The sequence below is a fragment of the Sphaeramia orbicularis genome, chromosome 10 (assembly GCF_902148855.1).
Source record: "Sphaeramia orbicularis chromosome 10, fSphaOr1.1, whole genome shotgun sequence".
In the NCBI taxonomy this organism is placed as follows: Eukaryota; Metazoa; Chordata; class Actinopteri; order Kurtiformes; family Apogonidae; genus Sphaeramia; species Sphaeramia orbicularis.
Genome location: NC_043966.1, coordinates 25,204,154 through 25,226,787, shown reverse-complemented (window position 1 = coordinate 25,226,787; position 22,634 = coordinate 25,204,154). Strand labels below are relative to the sequence as shown.

Sequence of the window (22,634 nt, the reverse complement as noted above, 5' to 3'; positions counted from 1 at the left end):
AGTTGAAGGCAGTTTGCGTGACCCCAGTCACAGGGGGCTTTGGTCAGGTCTCTGTTTTCCCCTTTATGTCCATTCCTGATACACACCACAATAGCTGCATCATCAGAGTATTTCTGGATGTGACAGAGTTTTACTTTAAGTCCACTACGTACAATATGAAAAGGAGGGGAGCCAAAACAGTCCCCTGTGGAGCCCCAGTGCTCCTCATTACTGTCTCAGAGACAGTTACCCAGAGTGATGAATTGTGACCTTTTTGTCAGGTAGTCTGTGTTCCAGGAAACAAAGCTTTTCTCTGAGTATTTTCAGGATCTGACCCTGAGTGTGCTTTAATGTCCGTAAGACAAATCCTTAAATACAGCCGGCTGTTGGCTTGGAGCCCAATCCTCTCCAAAGGCAATCTGCTGCACAATGTTTCCTGGTGTACTTTATCTTTTTTCATACTTGAGAGTTTGAACCAAGGTCAGAACCAAGGTTCATATTTTTTTTTATATTGTGGACATTTTAGTCGAAAAATGTCAGTTCTTTTACACTGGAAATTTGAGAGCATACTCATACACCCTGCTGTCATAATCAATGAGTGCTACATCTGCCTTTACAGACAACCATTTTGTTAATTTGCCTCAAATTTAACTTCCATCTTCCATTTGTTTTTCTTCCGTTTTTGTGTAAATTCCGGGAAATGGTCAAAAAGATTGAACTATTCATCATGGGTCAGTTTGACAGGGACTGTGACAGTGCCTTTTGGTTCACATCATGGTCCAGGGCAGGTTTCACAACTAGTGAGGAAAGAGTGAAAGTGCCCTTAGTCTCCGTTTACTCCCTGTATTTTCTGACACTGTTGTTCTGCTACTCATAAAGCAACTTGTTGTACACCATAAATGCCATACCCTACAGTCAGTGTGTACCCAAACCATACTGAATTAACTCCGTTGAGTACAGTTTTAGTTGCTGAAAATCACAAAAATTATAAGGTTTAGTGCATTGTTACTCAAGAAAAGTTCAACCCATTTGTTTATTGTAATATATGAATTGTGATGTTTCTCCTGTCATTGTTTACTTTTGGTACTTTATTTTACTTCGCACTTTAAACTCGATTGAGACCTTTAAAAAGAAACCGAAAACCCTCTTATTTAGACGGGCTTTTAGTTGGGGGGAGGGGTAGCACCAATTGCTTTTATGTTTTTATGCTTGTGTCTCTGAATCTTCCTGTATGTTTTTATACCTCTATATTTATCAGTGTGTTCTGTTGCCTAAGTATTTTACTTCAGATTTTATGGTAAAGCCCTTTGTGAAATCTTTCTGCAAAAAGTGATATATAAATAAACTTTATTATTATTATTATTATTATTATTATTATTATTATTATTATTATTATTATTACTTGTTATGAAATGTGAAAATGTTACTATTACTGTGAGGTCACTATTTAAATCACTGCAACGCTCTAATCAGGACAAAAGAATAAAGAGTAGTTCTCTCACCAGCAATGGGTGGACCGGCTGTCATGGGAAGAGCCATGAGACCTAGAAGATAACCAATGGCCTGTGAAGCCTGCATCGGCCCGACCAGCTCAAAAGCTATGGGAGCCATCATGGTGAGGAAGCATCCGTCACACAGCCCCAGGAATACACACACAACCACTAGCCCCTCAAATACCCAGCACTGAGGGATCATGATGGACATCAGGCCCAGAGCCATGAAGGACACCACCTGGAACACACAAGAGAAGCACATTAACCAGATTTGACCCTTATTCATTATTTACTGAGGTGGAAAACGCAACTACAAAGGCCTCAATGCTATAAGGCAGTGGTTACCAACCTTTTTTGGCTCATGACCCCATTTTAACATCATAAATTTCTGGCGACCCCAGACATTCAAAATGGAGAAATTTTTTTTTCACTAGAATTAATTTGTTTTAGATCATGTAACAGTTTGCTGTACTATGTTGCAAATAAACGTCAATTTTAGATGACATTTAGTCAATATAATGTATATTATTATGGACGGAGGCAGAAAAGCCAGGTGTAGATTACTGCACAAAGTGAGAATTTTATTTTCCTTGGTCAGGATATGTACAGTCAGTCCAGCTTGGATTTACAAGGCTGACAATTAATACTGAACAAACAATAACTCAAACTATGAATTATGAAAGAGCTGCAGCATCTTAAACCGACCACAAGGAACATTTGAAAGACAAACAGTACCACAGTGCTTCAGTTTCAGCTTCAGTTTGTCTTGTCTTTTATGTATTGGGATTGTCTCTGTCAACTCACCATATATTTTTTATTAGTAAGTTTTTATTTTTACTCTTAACAATGACTCAAAATTTCAGGTGACCCCATTTGAATTCCAGGCGACCCCACATGAGATCCCGACCCCAAGGCTGAAAAACACTGCTATAAGGTGCTTCTTCTCTCAATTTCCATTTACTGTCCTTGTACAGTGTTTGCTAGCTTTCATCCTCTCTACAAACAGAAGCACAGATGGCACTGAGTGAAATGAGAACAGAAACCTATTTAATTTATTCATTTACTGTCACTGAATTGTAATACAGTCTGTCAGTACTTGAATATGGAATCCTGGCCTCTGCGATTTTTGTCTTTGTGATGATTTCATTATGTGTCCTACACTGAACAGTCATCAGCTATTTCTGATAAATGTATATCTACAGACATGCAAGCTAAGGCAAGCTGTTTTAACATGTAGTGGAGCTACACTTCTCTCTTTAAATGCATGATAGATTCACGAAATAACATTTGTCCAAGTCAAAAGAAAAGAATGCATACTAACCCTAACCCTACAATTCTAAATGCATTAGTAAAGGCATAACACTACTGACAATTTTAATATCAGATATCCACACTGAAAAACCATTATAGCTATCCAAAGAGTAATTTTGAATATAAAATATATATCATTTCTAGTTTAAAAAAAAAAAAGCCATCAATAATATTAATAACAAGAGTGACTCAAAAAATAATAATTTCAAAAAATACACAATTAGGTGTATGGCAGCAATATTCATATTTATTTATTTATTTATTATTGTGGATATTTATAAACTGTAACATTATGGGTATCTGGAATGGTTTTCAGTTTTGGAAAGATGATATTAAAACTGGTAACATTTTACATTGGGTTGTAGGTATTTTAAATAGGAGTTATCTCTAGTAAGAGTTTTACTGCAGATGTACAGAAAGTTCAGTCTGAATATCAAAAATGACATTGCAGGTATCACAAACTGAAAGGCCAACACTCATGAATGGTAAAAATGATGTAATTTGTCTTAGGAAGAATGTCATTGTGGATATGTGAAATGACAACAGTGGATAGGAAGAATGTTATTACTAAAGTCTGAAATGTTCTTTTTTTATAAGAAAAAACTGGATTAACAAGATTGGCAATATATATCCGGTAAGCAATTACAAAGGCAAATATACTTTTATTTAATAAACAGACTTAATAATAGACTTTATCAAGATCATAATCCATCTAGTTTATTTATCTACTGATTTATTAAAATGCAAACATTTTCAGATTAAACACAAATACAACTAAGGTTAATGGGAGTGTCTTTAGTTTTTCAGGTATCTGATCAGAAATCAATCTGATAATGGCACAGAATGACAAGTTAAATCACTACAATTACTGAAATGTATCCTGAGGGAGATGAATATCGTACTAAATGTCATGGTAAGTGAGATATTTGAATATGAATAGCATAGGCAGGATAGAAAGAAAGACTGAAGTCTGGTAGATGCTGAAAAATCTCAGTGAAACAGTTTAATGACATGACAATTATCTTAATGAATTGAGCTGCTTCACCTACTTGTGACCCTGCTTGTGACCCTGGAGGAACAGAAATGGAATAAAACTATAAAGATTCAGTGTCTTAGAACTATGAATGTCTATAGAGACTCTAATGACAAACCATCCTATGAGGAGAAATTCATGTGTGAATTAAGATTATGACTAATAGACTAATAGCAGATGATCTTCATAACAACTGTCCTTAAACAGAATATAATCTGATTCTCTTTACACTAGAATCACACAATATTTAAATATGTGCAAAATATTTAAAAAAAACAAAAAGTCATTGTTTCTATATAAATTTGCCACATAGTGTGCTGTAGCCTAATTTTTAAGATTTTTAAGTGTGCTTCATGTTATTTAACTGCTGCCTACCAGCCTTTGTACTAATTCCACAAACACTCAGCTAATAATGCGATATTACACTGAGCTCTGAGCTAATGACTTTAATACGGTGACCTGTGACAGTCTAGGCCTTACCAGTGAGCTAAAGTGTGTTACATTTAAACCCTGCACAATTACAATATGCAGAATAAAGCTACACTTATATTATGTTTGGATAAAGAATGGGATTTTATAACTAACATTTCCATTATTAGAGAGACTTCCTTGTAGTCAGTGATTCTTTACTTGGAAGCAGTATGTGAAACTAAGCTCAACAGTGACCTTTAAAAGTAAACATTATCTCTTCTGAATATGTTGTACAGTGTAAACAGTGCACTGCATATTGTGTTCTTTTTGTCATATCCATTTGTGCTTCCATGGTGGTAAAAAAAAAAAAAAGATTTTATCTTGCCACGAAATTATATGAAATGCTCTGCTTTTCTTTTTCTGTTCCATTTTCTTGAGTTTAAATAAACCCCATCCACTACTGAGCAAGGTAATTTGTCTGACAACAAAAAAGCCTTTCATTCTGACACGGTAAGTGCGCGAACATTACCATCTGAATCATGTTTATCTGTAGTCAAACATGTGAAGATGAAAGCACTGTGGGTTTTGGCCAACCCAGCCACAATAAAAAACACTTCATTAGACTGACACTGAAAAAGCTTTTCAGTTCAGTGCACCAGAGGAGGCGGATGAAAAAGGGAAGAAATACAGTGCTGGGAGAAAGGAGCCTCAAAACACAAGTGCAAATAAAAGGCCTTCAGGTTGTCTTATTTTGATAAAAGTATATGTGGACACTTTCGCTTCAAAACATTTCTTCTGTTGACACTTTTTTGGTTTTGTAAACTGACGGAAGAATATAAGTTTCTTAGAGAAAAGTCACAACAACAAAAAAATACTCAAACTAAAACACTATTTCTTAGCTTTAATATTTCTCAATTTTCTGTGCAGATGCAGACCACATATAATACAATATACACTGCCAAAAAGGTGACACAGACAATATTTTGTATCCAGGAATGTATAAATATATGTATATAATATGTTGTATATTATATATGCCACACAGGACTTAAATGTTACAAACTTTCATTTCCATCCAGAGTTGCATTAATTTTTCTTCAACATCTTGTATTGATGATGGAAGAGTTGGACTACTATGTAACAGTGTATTAGGCAGAAATGGAGGAGTAGGGTGTGTAAAAAAAAACCAAAAAAAAACAGGGTGCGTAATGTTCTGCCGGGCGTAAAAGGGGCGTGCATAGAGCAATGGCATCATAGGCCTCCTGCCGACCCCCCCTGTCCCCAAAAGGTTTCAGACTGGGGGGGGCCTTCCATGGGGTCTGATGCATCAATCACTCTGGACTCATCAGACCACATGACCTTTTTTCAGTGAAACACAGTCACAATCTTCATGCTCTTTATCAAACTTTAAGAAAAGAGAAGCTACTCACTTCATCAGTTATGGTTAAATAACGCCTTGCCATATTTATCAGCATCAATAATTATTTGATGGAAGGCTCTTACCTATTCTTTTAGACTTTTTTGGGTGAGCTAGTAGCTGTATATTTTAAAAAAGAAACCTACGTGGTAGCATGTTGAGACTTGAGGTAATTATTCCAGTGATTCAGATTTGCATATCCCATGAATTCTACAATAAACTGGAAAAACTGGAAAATTGAAACCTTTTAGGAACACATTTACTTACCTGCATGTATATCTTCTGAAGACCAGGGATGAGATCCCCAATCTTTCCAAAAGCGAGGCGTCCCACACCAGATGAAGCCCCGATGCACACCAGGAGCACCCATTCCTTCTCAGTCCCCTTGAACTGCTCCCTTACAAAGTTGATCTAAACACAAAAATAAAGAGAGCAAGTGCTGTCTGTGTTAATGGTGACTAGGTGGTCAATATCACATTACATCATTTCTCAACACAACCTGCTGGAGATTTTTTCCACATATTTTATAGTTTTTTGTTGATCTGCATGTCAACAGGGTGAGGAAAATGTGTGTTTTTTGGTGGAGGAAAGAAATTCTCCATCAAAAACTCTGAAGGCAAGGTCATAAAGAATAACAAAATGCCTTCGTCAACAGACATTTCGAACAGCAGGACAGGAAGACCCAACGCATACAGGTCAGCCCGTCCTACTCAGTCCTGACCCCTCGAATCAGATCCAAAACATGAAACCACCCTCTGAAGTCTTTCCTGAACATACTGGCCCTTGCGAAATATTTGCTCTGCTTTGAAGGCCTCTACATTCATCAATGGCCATAGGATAAGCATGTTTAGGGATACAGAGAGGCCATACAGGAGAGGTTTCCTGAGGTGGTCGAGCCAATACAAAGGCCGGGGCTGTGTTTACATCTGGGTCTGGGCCTGAAACAACAGGCCTGACAGAGGGAGGCCGGAGCTGGAACATCCGACATCTGGATAGAGGGAGATCAACTTTACAGCCCTACACTGCAGCTTTACACTTCATCCACATCCTTCACTATCTGACTATCTATCAGTAAAGGCTGTCAGGGTTAAGCCACACTTTGCAAAATACTTCATGAGAAAGGATTTGTTTCCACCAGTCACAGCACTTTTTTTCTACTTTGGAAAGCTGGCAGGTAACATGTAATCAGAGTACTTATGCTCAAAACCCTATTATCTCATCAATAGGAACAAGCCAACTTTCACCACTCCTACACCCCGCTGACATGCATTCCACTGCCCCTTTGCGGAAGGCCCCGAAAGTGAATGGCACCAGACCGCCCACAATACAAAAGAATGAGTCGGATAGCAACCCCCTCCTTCTCTGCTTCTCCAAGTTGAGTTTAGAAGTCAGATGAGTTTTACTGGCAGAGTATTTTTATATTAGGCATGTGATGATACAGTTACACAAAAGTAAAATGTTTATGTAACACCATGATGTAGAGAAAAAGACCAGGATTCCTACATTTTCAGACAGATTCAAAGAAGAATGAATGTTATGAAATCTATATTAGCTGATGTTTATGACAATAAAAAGACTGTTTAGCACAAAAAGCATTAGTTATATAACCAGTGCATATAGTTTTACAGACTTCAGTGTCCTACTGGAAATAGAACAGCAAGAATAAGAAACAACAGAAGACAGATTGTGTTAACATAATTTCATTAAAGGCAGGAAACCTACTCACTAATGCAATGAAAATAAGCTTACCAGATGGACATATGGCACAAAGTAGCCCAGTACAGCTGTGGCCACTCCAAATGCCCACACCCGGTATGTGATGATGTGAAACACACGCAGGTTGAAGTATTTTTTGACTCCAGTCAGAGTCATGATCCACCTGCTCCCCCTCTGAGCAGTAGCCCCTGGCTCTGCCTGTTCAGAAGGGCCAGGACCCATACCTGGTGGCCCCATTCCTCCCCCCGCTGGCAGTAAAGGTTTGAAGGTTAGTGCCAGCAGAGCCTGGACAAGCATAAAGAGGCTGAGGATCTGAAAGGTTCTGCTGAGGCCCAGAGGCTGCAAAACTTTGAGTAAAACTGGGAGGCCCATGGAGAAGAGACTGGCCCCGGCCGTCACCACACCGTTGGCCAGGCCTAAGCGCTGGCGGAAATAGTGACCAAGGATGACCAACGATGGCTGGAAGGCGAAGGATGAGCCGCCGCCAAACAGTATGCCATATGTGAAATAGCGAACACCCAGTGAACTGCAACAGACAAAAGTAAAAAAAAACAAACAAAAAAAAAAACAGATTTAGTCTGAATAGAATCAAATAAGAAATGAAAAAAGGGGAGGAAGAGTGAAGGTGCTGATGAAACACGTATGGTAAGATTGTGAGGTCCCTTCATTATAAAGGCTTGCAGTTGAACACAGACCATCAAGCAAAGAAATAATGAATCGGTACATTTAAATATCAGTTAAAGGGTGTAATTCATACCTGACTTCACATTCTCTGCCCTAGGTTTCTGCTCAAAAATCAGTTAAAGTTTCAGCATTACATTTTTTTGGCATCTACTGATGAATTTGCAGACTGCCAACACCTGAAGACCCCTCACCTCACCCTCCCCTACAGAGCCCACCAAAGACGCAAAACTCAAACGGTCCTTGTTAGAGCCAGTTATGGTTTATCTGTTCTGGGCTTTTTAGCTTTTTTGGGCTCAATACCATAGTAGAATGTTTATATCAACATAGTAGGTGACAGTAATGCACCTGAATGTTGGGCATCGTGTCCTATTTTGTGGTGACTGCCAAATGAATTTTTCTCTACATTTCACCCTCCCTATGTGATTCATCACCATTTATTACAATATTATACTTAGCATTTTGTATTTGTCAGTAAAAAAAACTGGGTATTTTCCAATAGTGAATTTACTGATCATGTAAATGTTCATAAAAACTCAGAGTAAATTCGAAGGTTAATAGATCAAACCACAACAGTGAGGAAAAAGTTACATTTTCAGCTAACGGCTAAAATTTACTTAGGGGGTCAAATGAGTGGCCATTTTTGTCAAAAAAAAAAAAAAAAAAAAGTTGTAAGAAATGCATAGAACTGTGTTGAAATAATGCTAATACATTTGTGCACAGACTACTGGTATTATTTGACAGTGGAAGCTATATTTTCAGAAATATTGGATTTTGAATAGCACGTGTATGTGAAAACTTTTTCTGGTGGACGGACATGACAGTGGACAGATGTGACATTACCCATGATGATCTGGTCAGTACCAGTACTTTATTAGTAATAAACTTATATACTTGCTATTGCTAATCATCCTCTTATTCATAAATGTTAGTATTGTGGATCTAAAACAATAACATTTTAACAAAAACACAAAATGTGGCAGTGGACAGATGTGACATGGTTGTTACGGATCCCATCATACTGATGCTCAGCAGCCATGTCACCGTTTCCACAAATGATCCCTGTGCAAAAACTAGAATCAGAATTATTTATTGTACAGTTTATCATCATACTAAAGAGTAAATAACAAAATAAAATTGTTATTTCTTTATAAAAATGCTTATTATTAGAAAACTGTTTATTTAAAAAGTGATGTGTGACATTCTTAATGTATGTATTCACGGTAACACAAGCAGGATGGATCAGCACCATACTCCATATTGCAACCTGTAAAAATAAATCATGTGATATGTAGGATAGAATCTTGTAAGAAAAATTGGGGAATCTAAAAGAATAGAATATTTGTTTTTCAGGTAAATTCAGTTAAAATATAACTTGGCCATTTGCGACATGAAAATATAGCATTAATTGTGATGAAATTGGACATTTTTGACCTGAAAACATAGTTCATATGACCATCAACATGTTGCAACAGAACTGAAATCCTGTAAATTTGCATAACTTGCATTTACCAACACAAAGTTCCTTTGGGGATTTACTTATATTGATTTCTTATGCACAAAGACATAAATAAGACCTCTAAGCAAATTTTAGCCGCTAAATATATCACTAACTGAACATAAAAACAATTGTGTACGATTACTGTCATTTGCCTAACTACATAGGTTTTTTGAATCAATGTTGCAGCAGATGACAGGGTTCAAATATAGCACTAAATGTCCAAAAACAGACAAATCTAATGTTGCTGTAAAAGGTGAGAACCTGCGTTTTACCTGAATTACTTCAATTCATTGAAAAGATTAGTGGTTCAAAAGTTATTCAACATTTTAGATCAGTAGATGCTTTTGGTCACCAGTGGCTATTTAGGTTGTTGAGGGCTAAAAAGAGAAAACCTGAAGAATTCCATTCTGAGCTATTAAAGAAACATGATGATGCAACATAATGCAAATGGTTCTTACTTAGATAACAAAAACTCAAAGATAATTATGTTCTGTTCAATAACTTTCTTGACAAATTTTGTGTAAATGTGGCAAAACTATAAGCTGAAAAATTACAAAAACAAGGTGTAATTATACACAAAATTAGAACTGACCAAGTAGCCACTAGTGTTTGTTGTGACTGACTGACTTAAGAATTATGTATAATTTAAAAAAAAACCAAAGGTATTCCTCAGAATCTCTTGGAATACATGTATGGGTGCTTCTATAAAACTGGGAGCCGCCCTCTTGTCTGAAGGCCCATTGGTCAGAAAAGGGTTACGGTTAGGATTAGGGTTAGATTTATCAACTAAATCCAAACTAAATCTCTGACTAATGGGCCTTCTGACAATAAGGTGGGCATGCATATTTTTTTTCCAGAATCAGGCCCCATGGAGTACGCTGGAATGGGAGGGATTTCAGCTCTGTATTCTTCAAATATATAAGGGTGCTTCTATGAAACTGGTCCCTAAAAACAGGACATGGGGGCTCAAAATTCAAACCAGATGTAGACTAATGTTATGAAGCAAGTTTGGAAACACTTTGGGTCTATTTTAGAAATAAATACTTAGTGAGATAAAAGAGAAACTATTTTTCAGACAAAACACATTTTATATAATTTTACATGATATTTAATACAAAAAATTGCATCTAACAGTCAAAAGGACACAAAAATTACATGCTACTATTTTTTTTTAAATATCTCTTTATTCTCTCACAGGTACATTTTGGGAATTGAACTAATTACTCAAGGCAGAGCATTTCACAAAAATGACCACTGCTGCAAAACCCTTCATGATTTATATGCTTTTAACTGGGCAGGTTCTGCATGTAATGCAAATGGACACGATGGGTTACATACAAAACCTGGAATGAGACTGAGATTCAGGAAAAACCCGCATTTCTGGGTTAGGAAAAACTACAAGGATCGACACATTTAACACTGTCTTTATTTATAGCGCTATTTAAAACCATTTCAAGCCATGTTTTCCAGATTAAATGCACTGACACCTAGGTAGCTTTTCCTGTCCCAATTTTGGTCATATTTTTGGCCCCAATTTTGGGACGCCTCAGAGCAAGTGTATAATTTTTTTTTGCATTCATCTGAGGTCATCATTAGGTACATCCTGGGGGGAAATATGTCTAAATTTGTCTTTTATTATTGGGCCTAAAAAGCTGGCAAAGTGCCAGATACCAAAATGAACCGAGTTTCCTAGAAGCACCCATATATAAACAAAAACTGTGTTCTCGCCCACCTAGGTGGAGTTGTGCTTCCTTTCAGACTCAGGTCGTCTACCAGAAGCCTGGGAGCCTGAGGGTTCTGCACAGGATCTTAGCTGTTCCTAGGACTGTGCTCTTTTGGACAGAGATCTCTGACGTTGTTCCTGGTATCTGCTGGAGCCATCCACTCAGCTCAGGAGTTACTGCCCCTAGTGCCCTGATCACTACTGGCACCACTGTTGCCTTCACACCCCACATTTCCTCCATCTCCTCTTTCAGCCCTTTTTTCTCTTTCAGACGATTCAGAGTATATGTGAGTATATATATAGTCCTGATTATAGTCATTTCTTTAATGAGAGAAGCTTACTTTGCAAAGGATGTACTGAGCAGCCCTATAAAAGCCAGCGCTGCCCCACCAACAGCTGTCTTCCTACAGCCAAAGCAGTCTGTGAACATGCTGACCACTGGTGAACAGAAGAAGATCATTCCCATGGCCAGAGCTCCCACCCAGGCTGTAGAGGAAGAAATGAGGACAGATGAATCATTGTGAGAACTGTGAAAATGCCGTATTTTTCTTCTACAGTATCACATAGATTCTGTGCATTAAACAGGGTCAAAGTCCATATGACATCAAATGTAACTCAAAATGGTCAATGGGTAAACTGGATACAACACCAGTAATGTAAGTGACAATGAGGAAAAAGGGAAACAACAAAATGATTAAGATACTTCAAAAATGTATAAAAGCCTAAATCAGCTGTTGTGTATTAAAACAGTTTTATTAAAGCACAAAATAAAATTGAGATTTAGTGTGGTAAATAAAGAAAAATAAACTGAATAACAGATTGTTTGATGCAAAAATACTATACTTTTATTTAAAAGCACTGAAAACCCCACCAATATCTCTTTCTTTCTGTGATGCAATTTGCTGTTAATACAGTGAATATTTGAATGTTTTTATTATTGTGTCTTGCATAAAAAACATGCCCAGCCCTTACATGGGCTTATAAGACATCAAAAATATAAACCAAAAATCAAATACCAGACAATAAGCACAGTAGATATGAACAAAACAAAATACTGACCTATTTAAACAAACACATCTGCCGCTTTTTCCAGGCTTTACAAACAAATAATGCTAATTTACATACATTTGAACTAAACAACTGTTTCATCTTCTCATGATCAGTGCTCCAGAACATATCAGGATTTCAGATACACATATCATCAAACAAAGAGGCTCTCAGTTCATCATATAGAGGACAATACAAAAGAAAATGTGATTCATTTTCCACTTCCCCCAAATCACACAGTCTACAAAGTCTGTTTTCTTCTGGGGTTTGGGTGAATCTCCCAGTTTCTAAGGCCAAGGGAAGGATTCCTGTACACAGCTGAGCAATTAGGAACCTTTGGTTCCTGGTCAAGTTTGTGCTGACATAAAACTCTGTTTTATATGTGATTTTTAGTTGAATGTATGTCCGCAGCTTCTGCAAATGGATGCAACTCTGCAGCCATTCCTCATCACATCTTTGAATTAGCATCAGACATATTTTATATGGTATTTCCTTTCATGTAATCAGATTAAAAATTAATTACATTATCTCCTGTCAGTGGCTCAACATCTACCCAGTGTTAAAACATAACCAGTCAGATTTATCCAGCAGAGACACGGCCTACTCTGAAGTGCAAACAAACAAACTCCTGAGTCCAGTGTCATGGGGAGCAAAGGTAGCTTTAATGTCTAGCTTAGTGTCTGGACAGTAGGTCACACTAATCAAACAGCTCAGTGAGAATTACACCAGGGACAATGATAAAGAGGTGGATGGACTGAGTTACCTACGCACATTGTATACATACAGTATCCGCATACACCCACACACACACAAACATCAGCCTTACATATCCTACATTCATACTTACAGAGGTCTTTGTGGTGGGTGCCAACTTAAACATTCTGCACCATATTTATGTACATCTGTACTGTACATAATGTACACTACAAAGTCAGTGTTTGCACAGTGTCAAGGGTGGGGCTGCACCTGGAAGCTCATGTAGTTTATTTATTCAAATGGGACTCTTAAATAGTACATACTTCATGAACTACATTTGCTACGAAAACAGTTTAACCCTAAGACCTAATACCTATTTTTAAAAAAACAGGTGTAATTATTTCACTTTACATCTGAAGGCAAATAGACACCTGTAGACCCAGATGTGGATTTCAATAGGTACAACCATAAAACAGACCAAAGGCAGTTAGGTGGATATACCATATGCCTCGGATTCAATTAAAGTTCCATCCATCAAAAACTATACTAATGAGGGAATGAAATCTGTGCCAAAGATCAGATTAACCCACTTTACTTAACGAGCCAAGGAGTCTGAGTTTGGCTTCCCATAAGCACCTTAGCATTATTGAACCATATTGCTCCACTGATTTACAAGGAACAAGAGAAGGATAAAGACCTAAATATTCTTCAGACAAAGAGCTTGTTGGCTTTTTCAGGTCAAAACTACCGGCCCTGTGCTTGTCAATTCAAGCAATCTTCTGAAACTGACAATAAGAGTAGGAGAAAAGTTCAGATGTGTTTTCTTAGACTTCACACTACTACGTCCATTTCTTTTTGTGTGTCAAAGTGAGAACTACTTCTATGACTAAACAATCATGTTGTACTTGTGCTGCAGTTTGCATTTGGCCGTTAAACCACATACCTGAAGGTGCCCAAAGGGATAATCATATGACTTCCCACTATGGAGAGAAGACTTACAGGAAACCAAAAGTAAACACAGGAGTGTTTTTGGTTTTGTTTTTTTTTTCCATATACACCCAACTACAAATCAGCCTTTAGCCAAAGACAAACATATGTGGTGCTGGATATTCATTTCAGTGGTGAATTGTGATATACTGTTGTACTGTTAACCCCAGGCTCTATCTTAAAACATAGGCAGGAACCTTAGTAGGCCTCAGAGCATTGTAGGACCAGCATGCAGCCTTAACTGTAAAAACTGAAGAACGACATACATGGCCAAGTGAAGAATCTGCTGACCCTACATCCTCTGAGACAGTTAAATCAAGCTTTAGCTCAGTATCAGTCCTCTACAGTTAGGATCACTTTGTCCCATCACTTCACATGTATGTTCCAGAAACTGAGGGCTGCACAGTCTATCTCTATCACAGTTTTTTGACCATTTTCTGTGCATTCCAGCATATTTTTTTCTAGAACTGTTCATTTCTGCCTTGAAGGGTATACATTTCACTGTAGTGCTGAAATATTTTCAAGAGCAGTTGAAATTCAGTCTTCTGTGTACACAACCAAAACAAAACGTTTCATATCCATGTGTCCACGTTGAGTAATCACACACCAATCTATCATTACAGGATAACAAAATAATCCATCTGTGTCTCATCCTCCCACTCTAAGCTTTTTGTACTTGCCAACCCTCTTTTTCCCCTCTGCCCCTGCACAAGCGTACAACTGAGTGGTGTGTACTCATTATAGACGATTAGCTCTGAACACTTCAAAACAAAAGCAAAAAAACACAGCGAGGACGGCTTAAGCAAAATGAAAAGATGCGTGTGTGTGTGTGTGTGTGTGTGTGTGTGTGTGTGTGTGTTTGTGTGCAGTGTTGAAGGGACTTAAAAACAAGGGCTTTTTCTTTATGTGATGGATGCAACCTGACAGCGAGAGAGAGAAAGGCAGGATCTATATAGGAACTGTGTGTACATTGGAAGGACAAACTTCTTAAAGAAACGCTGTTGGGTTTTTAAAGACACAGTCCTTTTGAATGTATAATTAGTTTACATTTACATTTGTTGCCATAAAGCATCCAGCATGACATGCAAACTGTCATTTCCTTATCTAATAGTTACTTCTGCATTTACCGTCTCTTTCAAGCGGGACAGTGTTTGTGAAAGGATATTCAGCTAAACCTAACCAAACCAAGACACCAGCAGCTAAAAAAACAAGGCTTATTAGTGGCTTTAAACATTAAATAAATACACACATTCATTCAAAAGTCATTGTTTCATGTATATGCCGGAGTACTGCAGTACAGCAAAAACAACCACAAACATAAACTCGCCCTCTAAGTAATTTGTGATGCAATTTGCAGATGCACAGGGGGGAAATATTTTGTTGACTAAACAATACAACATGTGTTTAGAATTGTCTTGGGCTTTCAGTGACAGTACATTAACAATAGCCATACATATCTGTGGAAAATCAGAGTTACGACACTTCACAGGAAACCATTACCCCAAGGACCACACCTGTTGCTATGAATGAAAATGCTTATGCCCATCCACCCCCCTCCCCGAGGTACAGATCTCTAAAAACAAACATTTTTTTCAAATGAAATTTTTATTTTATTTTTATCATAGTAGCAAATTTTGTGTTAAGAAAAACTAATGTTGCATTCTTTATCACTAAGACTTTAAAAATAAAAAGAAACAATGATGTGATTTTGTTTGATTGATGGGAATCTACACTGCAACAGCCTATCACGGCCTTACTGAAAAGAAAGTTAGACTACATATGTGACGTGGCCTACATCATACAATGTTGCCGCACGACAGTTACCGTGCATTTTTGAAAGTGAATCTGAGTTTTCGCCTGCTGACTATTTCTTTGCTAATTCTTTATGGACACATGTAAGTGGTTGAAAAACCCACCAACAGCCACCTCTTGAGTTCGGAGAAACACCACCTCCCGCTGCACTGACACAGAAGGGACTGGAGAGAGAACAGCACTGCCTCCACTCAAAGTAGGTTCGGAGTGTGTGTGTGTGTGTGTGTGTGTGTGTGTGTGCGCGCGCGTGTGTGTGCGCGCGCGCGTGCATGTGTGTGCATGTGTGTGTGTGTAATGGCAATGCATATCCCTCTGCTGACTGCTTTAAAATGCAGCCGCCGTGGTGCTTTTTCAGTTTGAGAGATGCTTCTGGTGTTACATCTAATATACTGTATACTCAGGTGTTTAGTGGATATTGATAACATTGCTTCTATGCAATATATTGCTTTAAATTATGAGGACTGATGTTGTAGGCTATAGCTGGTCATATTTGCTGTTGGTTATGTTTAACATGATGATTACACGCATCAGTGTTGTGCGAATAGAGTATAGGATTATCAAAAATATGCACTGTAGGCAAATAATAATTGTGCCCTCCCATGCATTTCATATGCCCCCCTTAAGACTGAGGTCTGGCGACAGGTCTGTTCAGGACACATTAAACCCTGCCACTGGTATATGCACTGGAAATAGTATTCTAATAAGACATACAAACTATTGTACATCAACAACTGTGAACATACTTTGCGGAATGTATTCATTATAAAAAGTTATGTCTAACCCTGGGCTTCCAATGTGTTTACTACAGCAAAAATAAAATATGAAAACTCTAGAAAATATTTTTTATGTTTTGAAGAAAACAAATGTGTCTCACTCTGGAACATATTATATAAACAAGAATCTGAATTTTGTCTGTAGTTACTTAAGGAACATAACGGACCCTTTACTGGGTAATATCAATAGAAGGTGTTGACTGAAATACTCTGTGCTTCTCATCTTTCATTTCTCAATTACAGGGGAAAAAAAAACTTTAACTTGCTTCAATTATTTATAAAAGCACTAAGTCGGAACATTATCTTCACCCTAAGAGATTCTGTTAAGAAAAGAAAACACAGAACACCAAAACAAAGTAATTTCACAGGTAGCTAGATGCAACTGTAGCCAGCACAAAAACTAAGATAAGAGACTATGCTAACGGCTATCACCTGGTTGAAGTAGTTACTAGGCGTCGATCGATTATCAGCCTGGCCGATTATTGGCTTCGATATTAGTGATGGGCAATTCATAAAACAAATTGTTCAAAAGAATCAATTCATTTAAGTGGTGTCTTGTAAGAGGAGGAGAGGACCACAGATGTTGCTTAAAGAGGTCATATTTTGTTAAACCCACTTTTATTAGTCTTTGGTACATTTATTTGTGTATTTGGACCCTAATAGTTCAAATAAAGTTTGAATTTGAATCCTCCAGGTGCTGCAAAGCTATCTTTATATTAATTTTGGCAAAAATCAAGTGGATTTCTACAACCCGTTTTAATCCCTTCTTTATTTTTTGCATCTATAACTAGGTACGTCATGGCATTTGCACATGTAAGGTCAAGACTTCTGACGAACATTTCTCCAAGTACGCCATAACTGTTTGTCAGCAGCAGCGGTTGTAGTCCATACTGAAAATATGGTTGTATTAATGAACGCAAGTGGCTGAATGGTGGGGCGTGAAGTGGCTCATTTGCATTTAAAGAGCCAATGCTGAAAACGACCTTTCTCATGTCATTACTCAGAAATAGGGTTGGAGACGGGCCTGTAGAGTTTAATTAATTAAGAATTCAGACCCAAGCATAGCATTTAGTTTTGTTAAATGAAAAATAAACATGCTGAACAGCATTTAAACAAAGTTTAGTGTCGGTGTTTGTATGATTCTAATTTTGACACCAAGATTTTCATTTTTACAGCAAACAAATATCGACTCCAAATATCAGTTATTGGCCTTCATGATTACTAATAGTCGGCATTGGCCCTGAAAAAACCCTATCGGTCAACCTTTTACTCCCAACAACAGTATAATACTTGATTACCTCCCATACAGTATAATGGGTGCTGGTTATCTACCGTGGTAATTACTACAGACAACATCAGACTGGGCTATATTGCAGGCAAAATGCAAGTCATTTGGGGGGATAACACATGTGGTGTATCTTCTGAAAATAAATGTGTTTTGACAGTAGAAATCCTTGGATGTACCATGAGTTGTTTACACTTAAATGTGCAACACTTTCAAAATCAGCAGCTCTTTCTGTGGTTGATCAGTCCAAACATGCTTCAAGCAACACATCTTCTGCTGTGTAAACTACTGGTGGTAAGACTATTAAATTTATGCAAAATGGGGAGTGTGCTGTGACATGTTGGATATGATCTGCAGAGAGTGTGTCACATGAGTTTTGTACTGAGGAATCACAGTTGTTCCCTGATGTGTCTTATAGTCAGGATTAATAAATATAGCATAATGAAAACATTCGTTTTGCAACACTCAGAGTAACATGTCATATTTCTCTTATTACTGAACTGGGTTTCTCTACAAAACTGATGGCACTGCATGTATTTTTAGTCATTTTAGCTGTTACAGCCAACTAAGGTGCAAAAATTGTACATTGTCTTGTATTTTACATTAATTGTAAGAAAATATTTCCTTTCCAAATGCCTGTACTAGTGAAAAGTGTGATGGTTCCCATCAAGGTAAGCTTTTTCTCATCGTTTTTACAAATGTGCATGTTCTGAAAACCAAAAAAGAGGATTTAAAAAATCTTTAACATACGTGTTATATATATACATAACCTAAAAAAGTTCCCACCTGGAGATAACTGAGCACATAGTAGTTAACATCCTTCCATTGGATAATTACTGTAGTGTGTTTCCGCTTGTAATAAGTTACTTAACCTCAAATGATGTAGTAGATATTTGCTGAGGAGCATAAAGACTGGACGGTTGTGAAGAAGTTGCTCAGGGAGTTTCATGAGACAACATAAAAAAAAAACTGGCCTTAAATAAGGTCTAGGCAGAAATAAATGCTGGGATATTTATTGCAATATTACATAAACATTGTGTGGCATTAATGTTGTCACAGTAAATGTGCCCTATGTGCATCTGTACGTGTGTTAAGATAAAACTCCCCACTTTTAATTGAAACTGTCTCTTCTGACCGTCTGTCCATTTGTGTATCCGTGATTAGGAGTCTCCATATTACTGACCTGAACCCATTCCCCTGACCTCTGGAATGCCAAATATGCCACAGACCTCCCTGATCTGCCAACCTGGGATTTACAGCTGCCATGGAGATGCTGGTGGAATCTGGGATAGCAGAACTACAGCTACACAAAACACAAGAGAGAAGCTCACTTCTGACAACAGCAGGGAAATTCTGTTTACAATGAGCCATAAAACTTAAATGTCACTTAAAACACAGCTAATCTTAAAATAATGTAATTAAGTTGCTTTTTCAGTACTTTTAGTGCCCAGTTATGGTCTAAATGTTGTTTTCAGACAAGTCTCCTGGCTATTGTGTCAGAGGAGCCTCACTTTTAAAAAATCAATGATGGTTTTCATGGTTTGACTCTTTGACAATTGCTTGCCAAGTCAAATAAAAGAAACACAAACAAGGTTCTACAAACAGCATAAATGCTGTGATCAAACAATCACCTTGACATTTGACCACATTTGGAAATTTTGTTAAAAAAAACAAAAAAATTTCCAACTCTTGGAATGGTAATAGTAATATTCTATTGACATTAAACTCCTGCATATAATATGGTGTGTTAGACTAATAACCGTGGCTCAGAAATACTTCCTATAACCTTATAGCATTCACATAACTTGGCTATCTTCCCACTTGGGGATATTATAAGCATAGTTTCCTATGTGGAAGACCAGATGTATATGCATCTTTTATGGGAAACACAGTTACAATGATAAACAGACTCTTCAGTTAAAGTTGGAGTAAAAATGATTTCTTTTCCTTATTCATGAAGACACTGCAGTACTGATAAAGTCTGGATTATCTTGGGTTAAATTCTTTTTTGGGAGTAATTCTGAAATCCTCATCTTAATTAACATGCCAGAGCTCATGAGAAAAAAAGAAGAAAGAAGAGAAAGGTTCAGAAGTGAATTTTACATCAGTTGAGCTCAAACTTGGCAACTTCTTCACCAATATATTTTGATATGAACAGATAGCAGATTAGAAAATGTCATTGAAAGGTCTTCACTGCAATCTATCTTGCTGTATCTCACCCTGGTGAATTTATGTAAAATATTTCCAAGACCAATAAAAAATTCATCACTTGTCTCTTTCTTCTGCCTCTTCACTCACATCCTCAGTGCTGCAAACTCTGCTGCAGCAGAAGCATTTTAAACTTATCAACGCTCCCATGTAGCTACTATCCCACATCACAAGGGCCTGACCCCCCACTGTTTAGGAAAGCAACAGCGTTGTTGTTTTTCATTTGAGAGGAATGTTGTGTTTGATAATCTCACCTTGACATATGCATATTTTTATATGTGGGGCTACAGCAGGTCTTTGACCCTTGGTTACAGCCACACTAGTAATCATTGCGCAAAACAAGCCCATCTGCAACTCATAATCCACTCGCCTCCTCTGCATTACTGTCTTCTACTTTAAAAAAAAAAAAAAAAGGAGTATTCTGATCTCCCACCTTGATACGTCTGAACTATTCTGAAAATCTCTTGTTTACCCCTAAAGTCTTAGGTAATAAATGCCCAACATAATCAAGCTCTGTTTAAACACCCAACAGTAATCTGTAATCAAGATTTAATTACATCCTCATCTTTCCTTATCACCTCCTCTGCATGTGGAAATGTTTTCTTGCTTGTGAAGCACATGTGACATGTTCCTTTACATTTTTAGCCTAATTAAAATAACTTCTCCTGTCTGAATCTACTTAGCCTGTTCAAAAGAAACCTTTACAAGAGAGACTATTGTAGTTAAGCAGTGCCCCCCTGTTTTCTTCTGTTGCTGAGGGGAAAAGGGTCAGGATTCAGCCTACTTGCTTAATCCTTCTACATATGAGAACACAGGACCACTAAAAATTAAATCCAAGGAAAGGAAAAGCTGGAGATTACATTCTTAACAATAAAAGAGGAGAAAACACAATATAAACATTTGATAACAACTGTCCTCTGTTGTGTGGATAATATGAGGAATGTCTTTGGTTTCAGATGACTCTAAAAGCAACTATCAGTTGTGCTGTATCAGTTTTCAGCTCCAATACGTTTGTGGTTTTCAGGGTTTCCATCACACAAAACCTGAAAATAATGTGATGCCATGTTGTGCAGCTACCATCTCAGCATAAATAAAAGATGACGAGGCTCAAGATGCCATTAGCAGTATTCACATGTACTTACATAAGCAACTGAAATGAACCTGATCATGTCTGGTTTCACACTGAAGTTGTAGTTTCTCTCCTTCCCACTGATAATGTTCTTCATACAGTTGACAAAAGGTTGAATTTGTTCCAGGGAACAGTCTTAGATGTTTAATCCCTTCCCACATCCTGACCTTTACCTTCGTTCATGATTGCAAGGCTTGACTAGAAGTTAAGAAAAATATCCACTCCTGTTACATGTTAATCTACTGTTCCAAAGCATCTCTCCATAAAAGGAAAGTGTATTTTGTATAGACTGTGTTTGGAGCACTACTCCATTTTAAATAATTCCTAATTTAGTTTTACTTTAACAGATGATTAGCAACATAAGATTAAGAATCCCAGAGTGCAAAACCCAAAGTACTATGTGACTATAACGTGTAACCCAACCCCCACGCTGCTGAAAATTTAATAAATTACATGCTGATTTTCTCAAAGACCTTCAGCTTCAGAACATCATTTTCCCACTATAGTCATATGCATGAAATCATACTGCACTACTTTAAAGTTATATTACTGATTTCTACAGAAGATGGATTTCTTTGTCTGCTCTTTGTCCTACTCCAGTCCCTGCAAATGAAGCCTGAACCATTGAGAACATAAAGGAACTTTGAAGTATGTCATAACAGTTCTCTGCAATTTGTAGTCAAAGACTCAGGAGACAATATAACTCAAGTACATACAGAGGCCAGCAAAAGGGGAACACCGGTTCTATTCTGGTCATGGTATGTCTGTATATATATAGAGCTAAATCAATGGTCAACAGCAGCTTAATTGTGCCAATATCACTAAATCCTGGAATGCATTATTACAATGTCTTACACATTCTTTTTAAAACATTGTAGAGCAGCAATGTCCTTGGTTTCATTCTACCTTAAATTGCATGTCAGTCCACTTTCTCAGTCTACAGGTGACTTTTTAGTCCAGAAACTCTTAAGAAACAATGCAAACATAATTTAATATCTAACATTCCAGCAGAAATTTAAGCTGTGCATCCTTTTACCAACCAAACAGGAAGATAGGTGATACTTTATATTTACAACTTGCTGTCTCACAGGTGAGACAAAGGACTTTCGCTGATGGGTTTTACATTCTGCAGCCTGCAGGGCAAACCGAAGATAAAATCTGGTCAACAGCTGGTCAATGAAGTCAGAACAACAGTGGTGTTAATGAATAGATAAGCAGAACACAGTGGACTTGTAAGAGACCCGTTAATCATTTACAGTCAGTGGTCCTATCCAAGACCTGCAGCTGACCACCATGTAAGGGTCCTGGATCATTTTCAGGATGTATGAACTGCTATACACCAAACAGAGACGTCAAATGTCTGAGTGGGGATGTGTGTTATATTTTTCTATGTATAGTGTGAAACATATAGGGCGATGTACAGGGATAAACC

The 22,634-nt window shown here is 37.4% G+C and overlaps 1 protein-coding gene across 1 annotated transcript in view; it reads right to left on the bottom strand.

The window, feature by feature from the left end:
• slc16a2 (solute carrier family 16 member 2) overlaps nt 1-22,634 on the bottom strand; it is a 34,943-nt gene that overhangs the window by 10,246 nt on the left and 2,063 nt on the right. Inside the window, exons 2-5 of the mRNA XM_030144890.1 lie at nt 11,607-11,751; nt 7,394-7,886; nt 5,912-6,055; nt 1,482-1,710 (exon numbers count right to left, since the gene is read on the bottom strand). Of these exons, the coding sequence (XP_030000750.1) occupies nt 1,482-1,710; nt 5,912-6,055; nt 7,394-7,886; nt 11,607-11,751 (1,011 nt within the window). The remainder of the gene's footprint in view (nt 1-1,481; nt 1,711-5,911; nt 6,056-7,393; nt 7,887-11,606; nt 11,752-22,634) is intronic.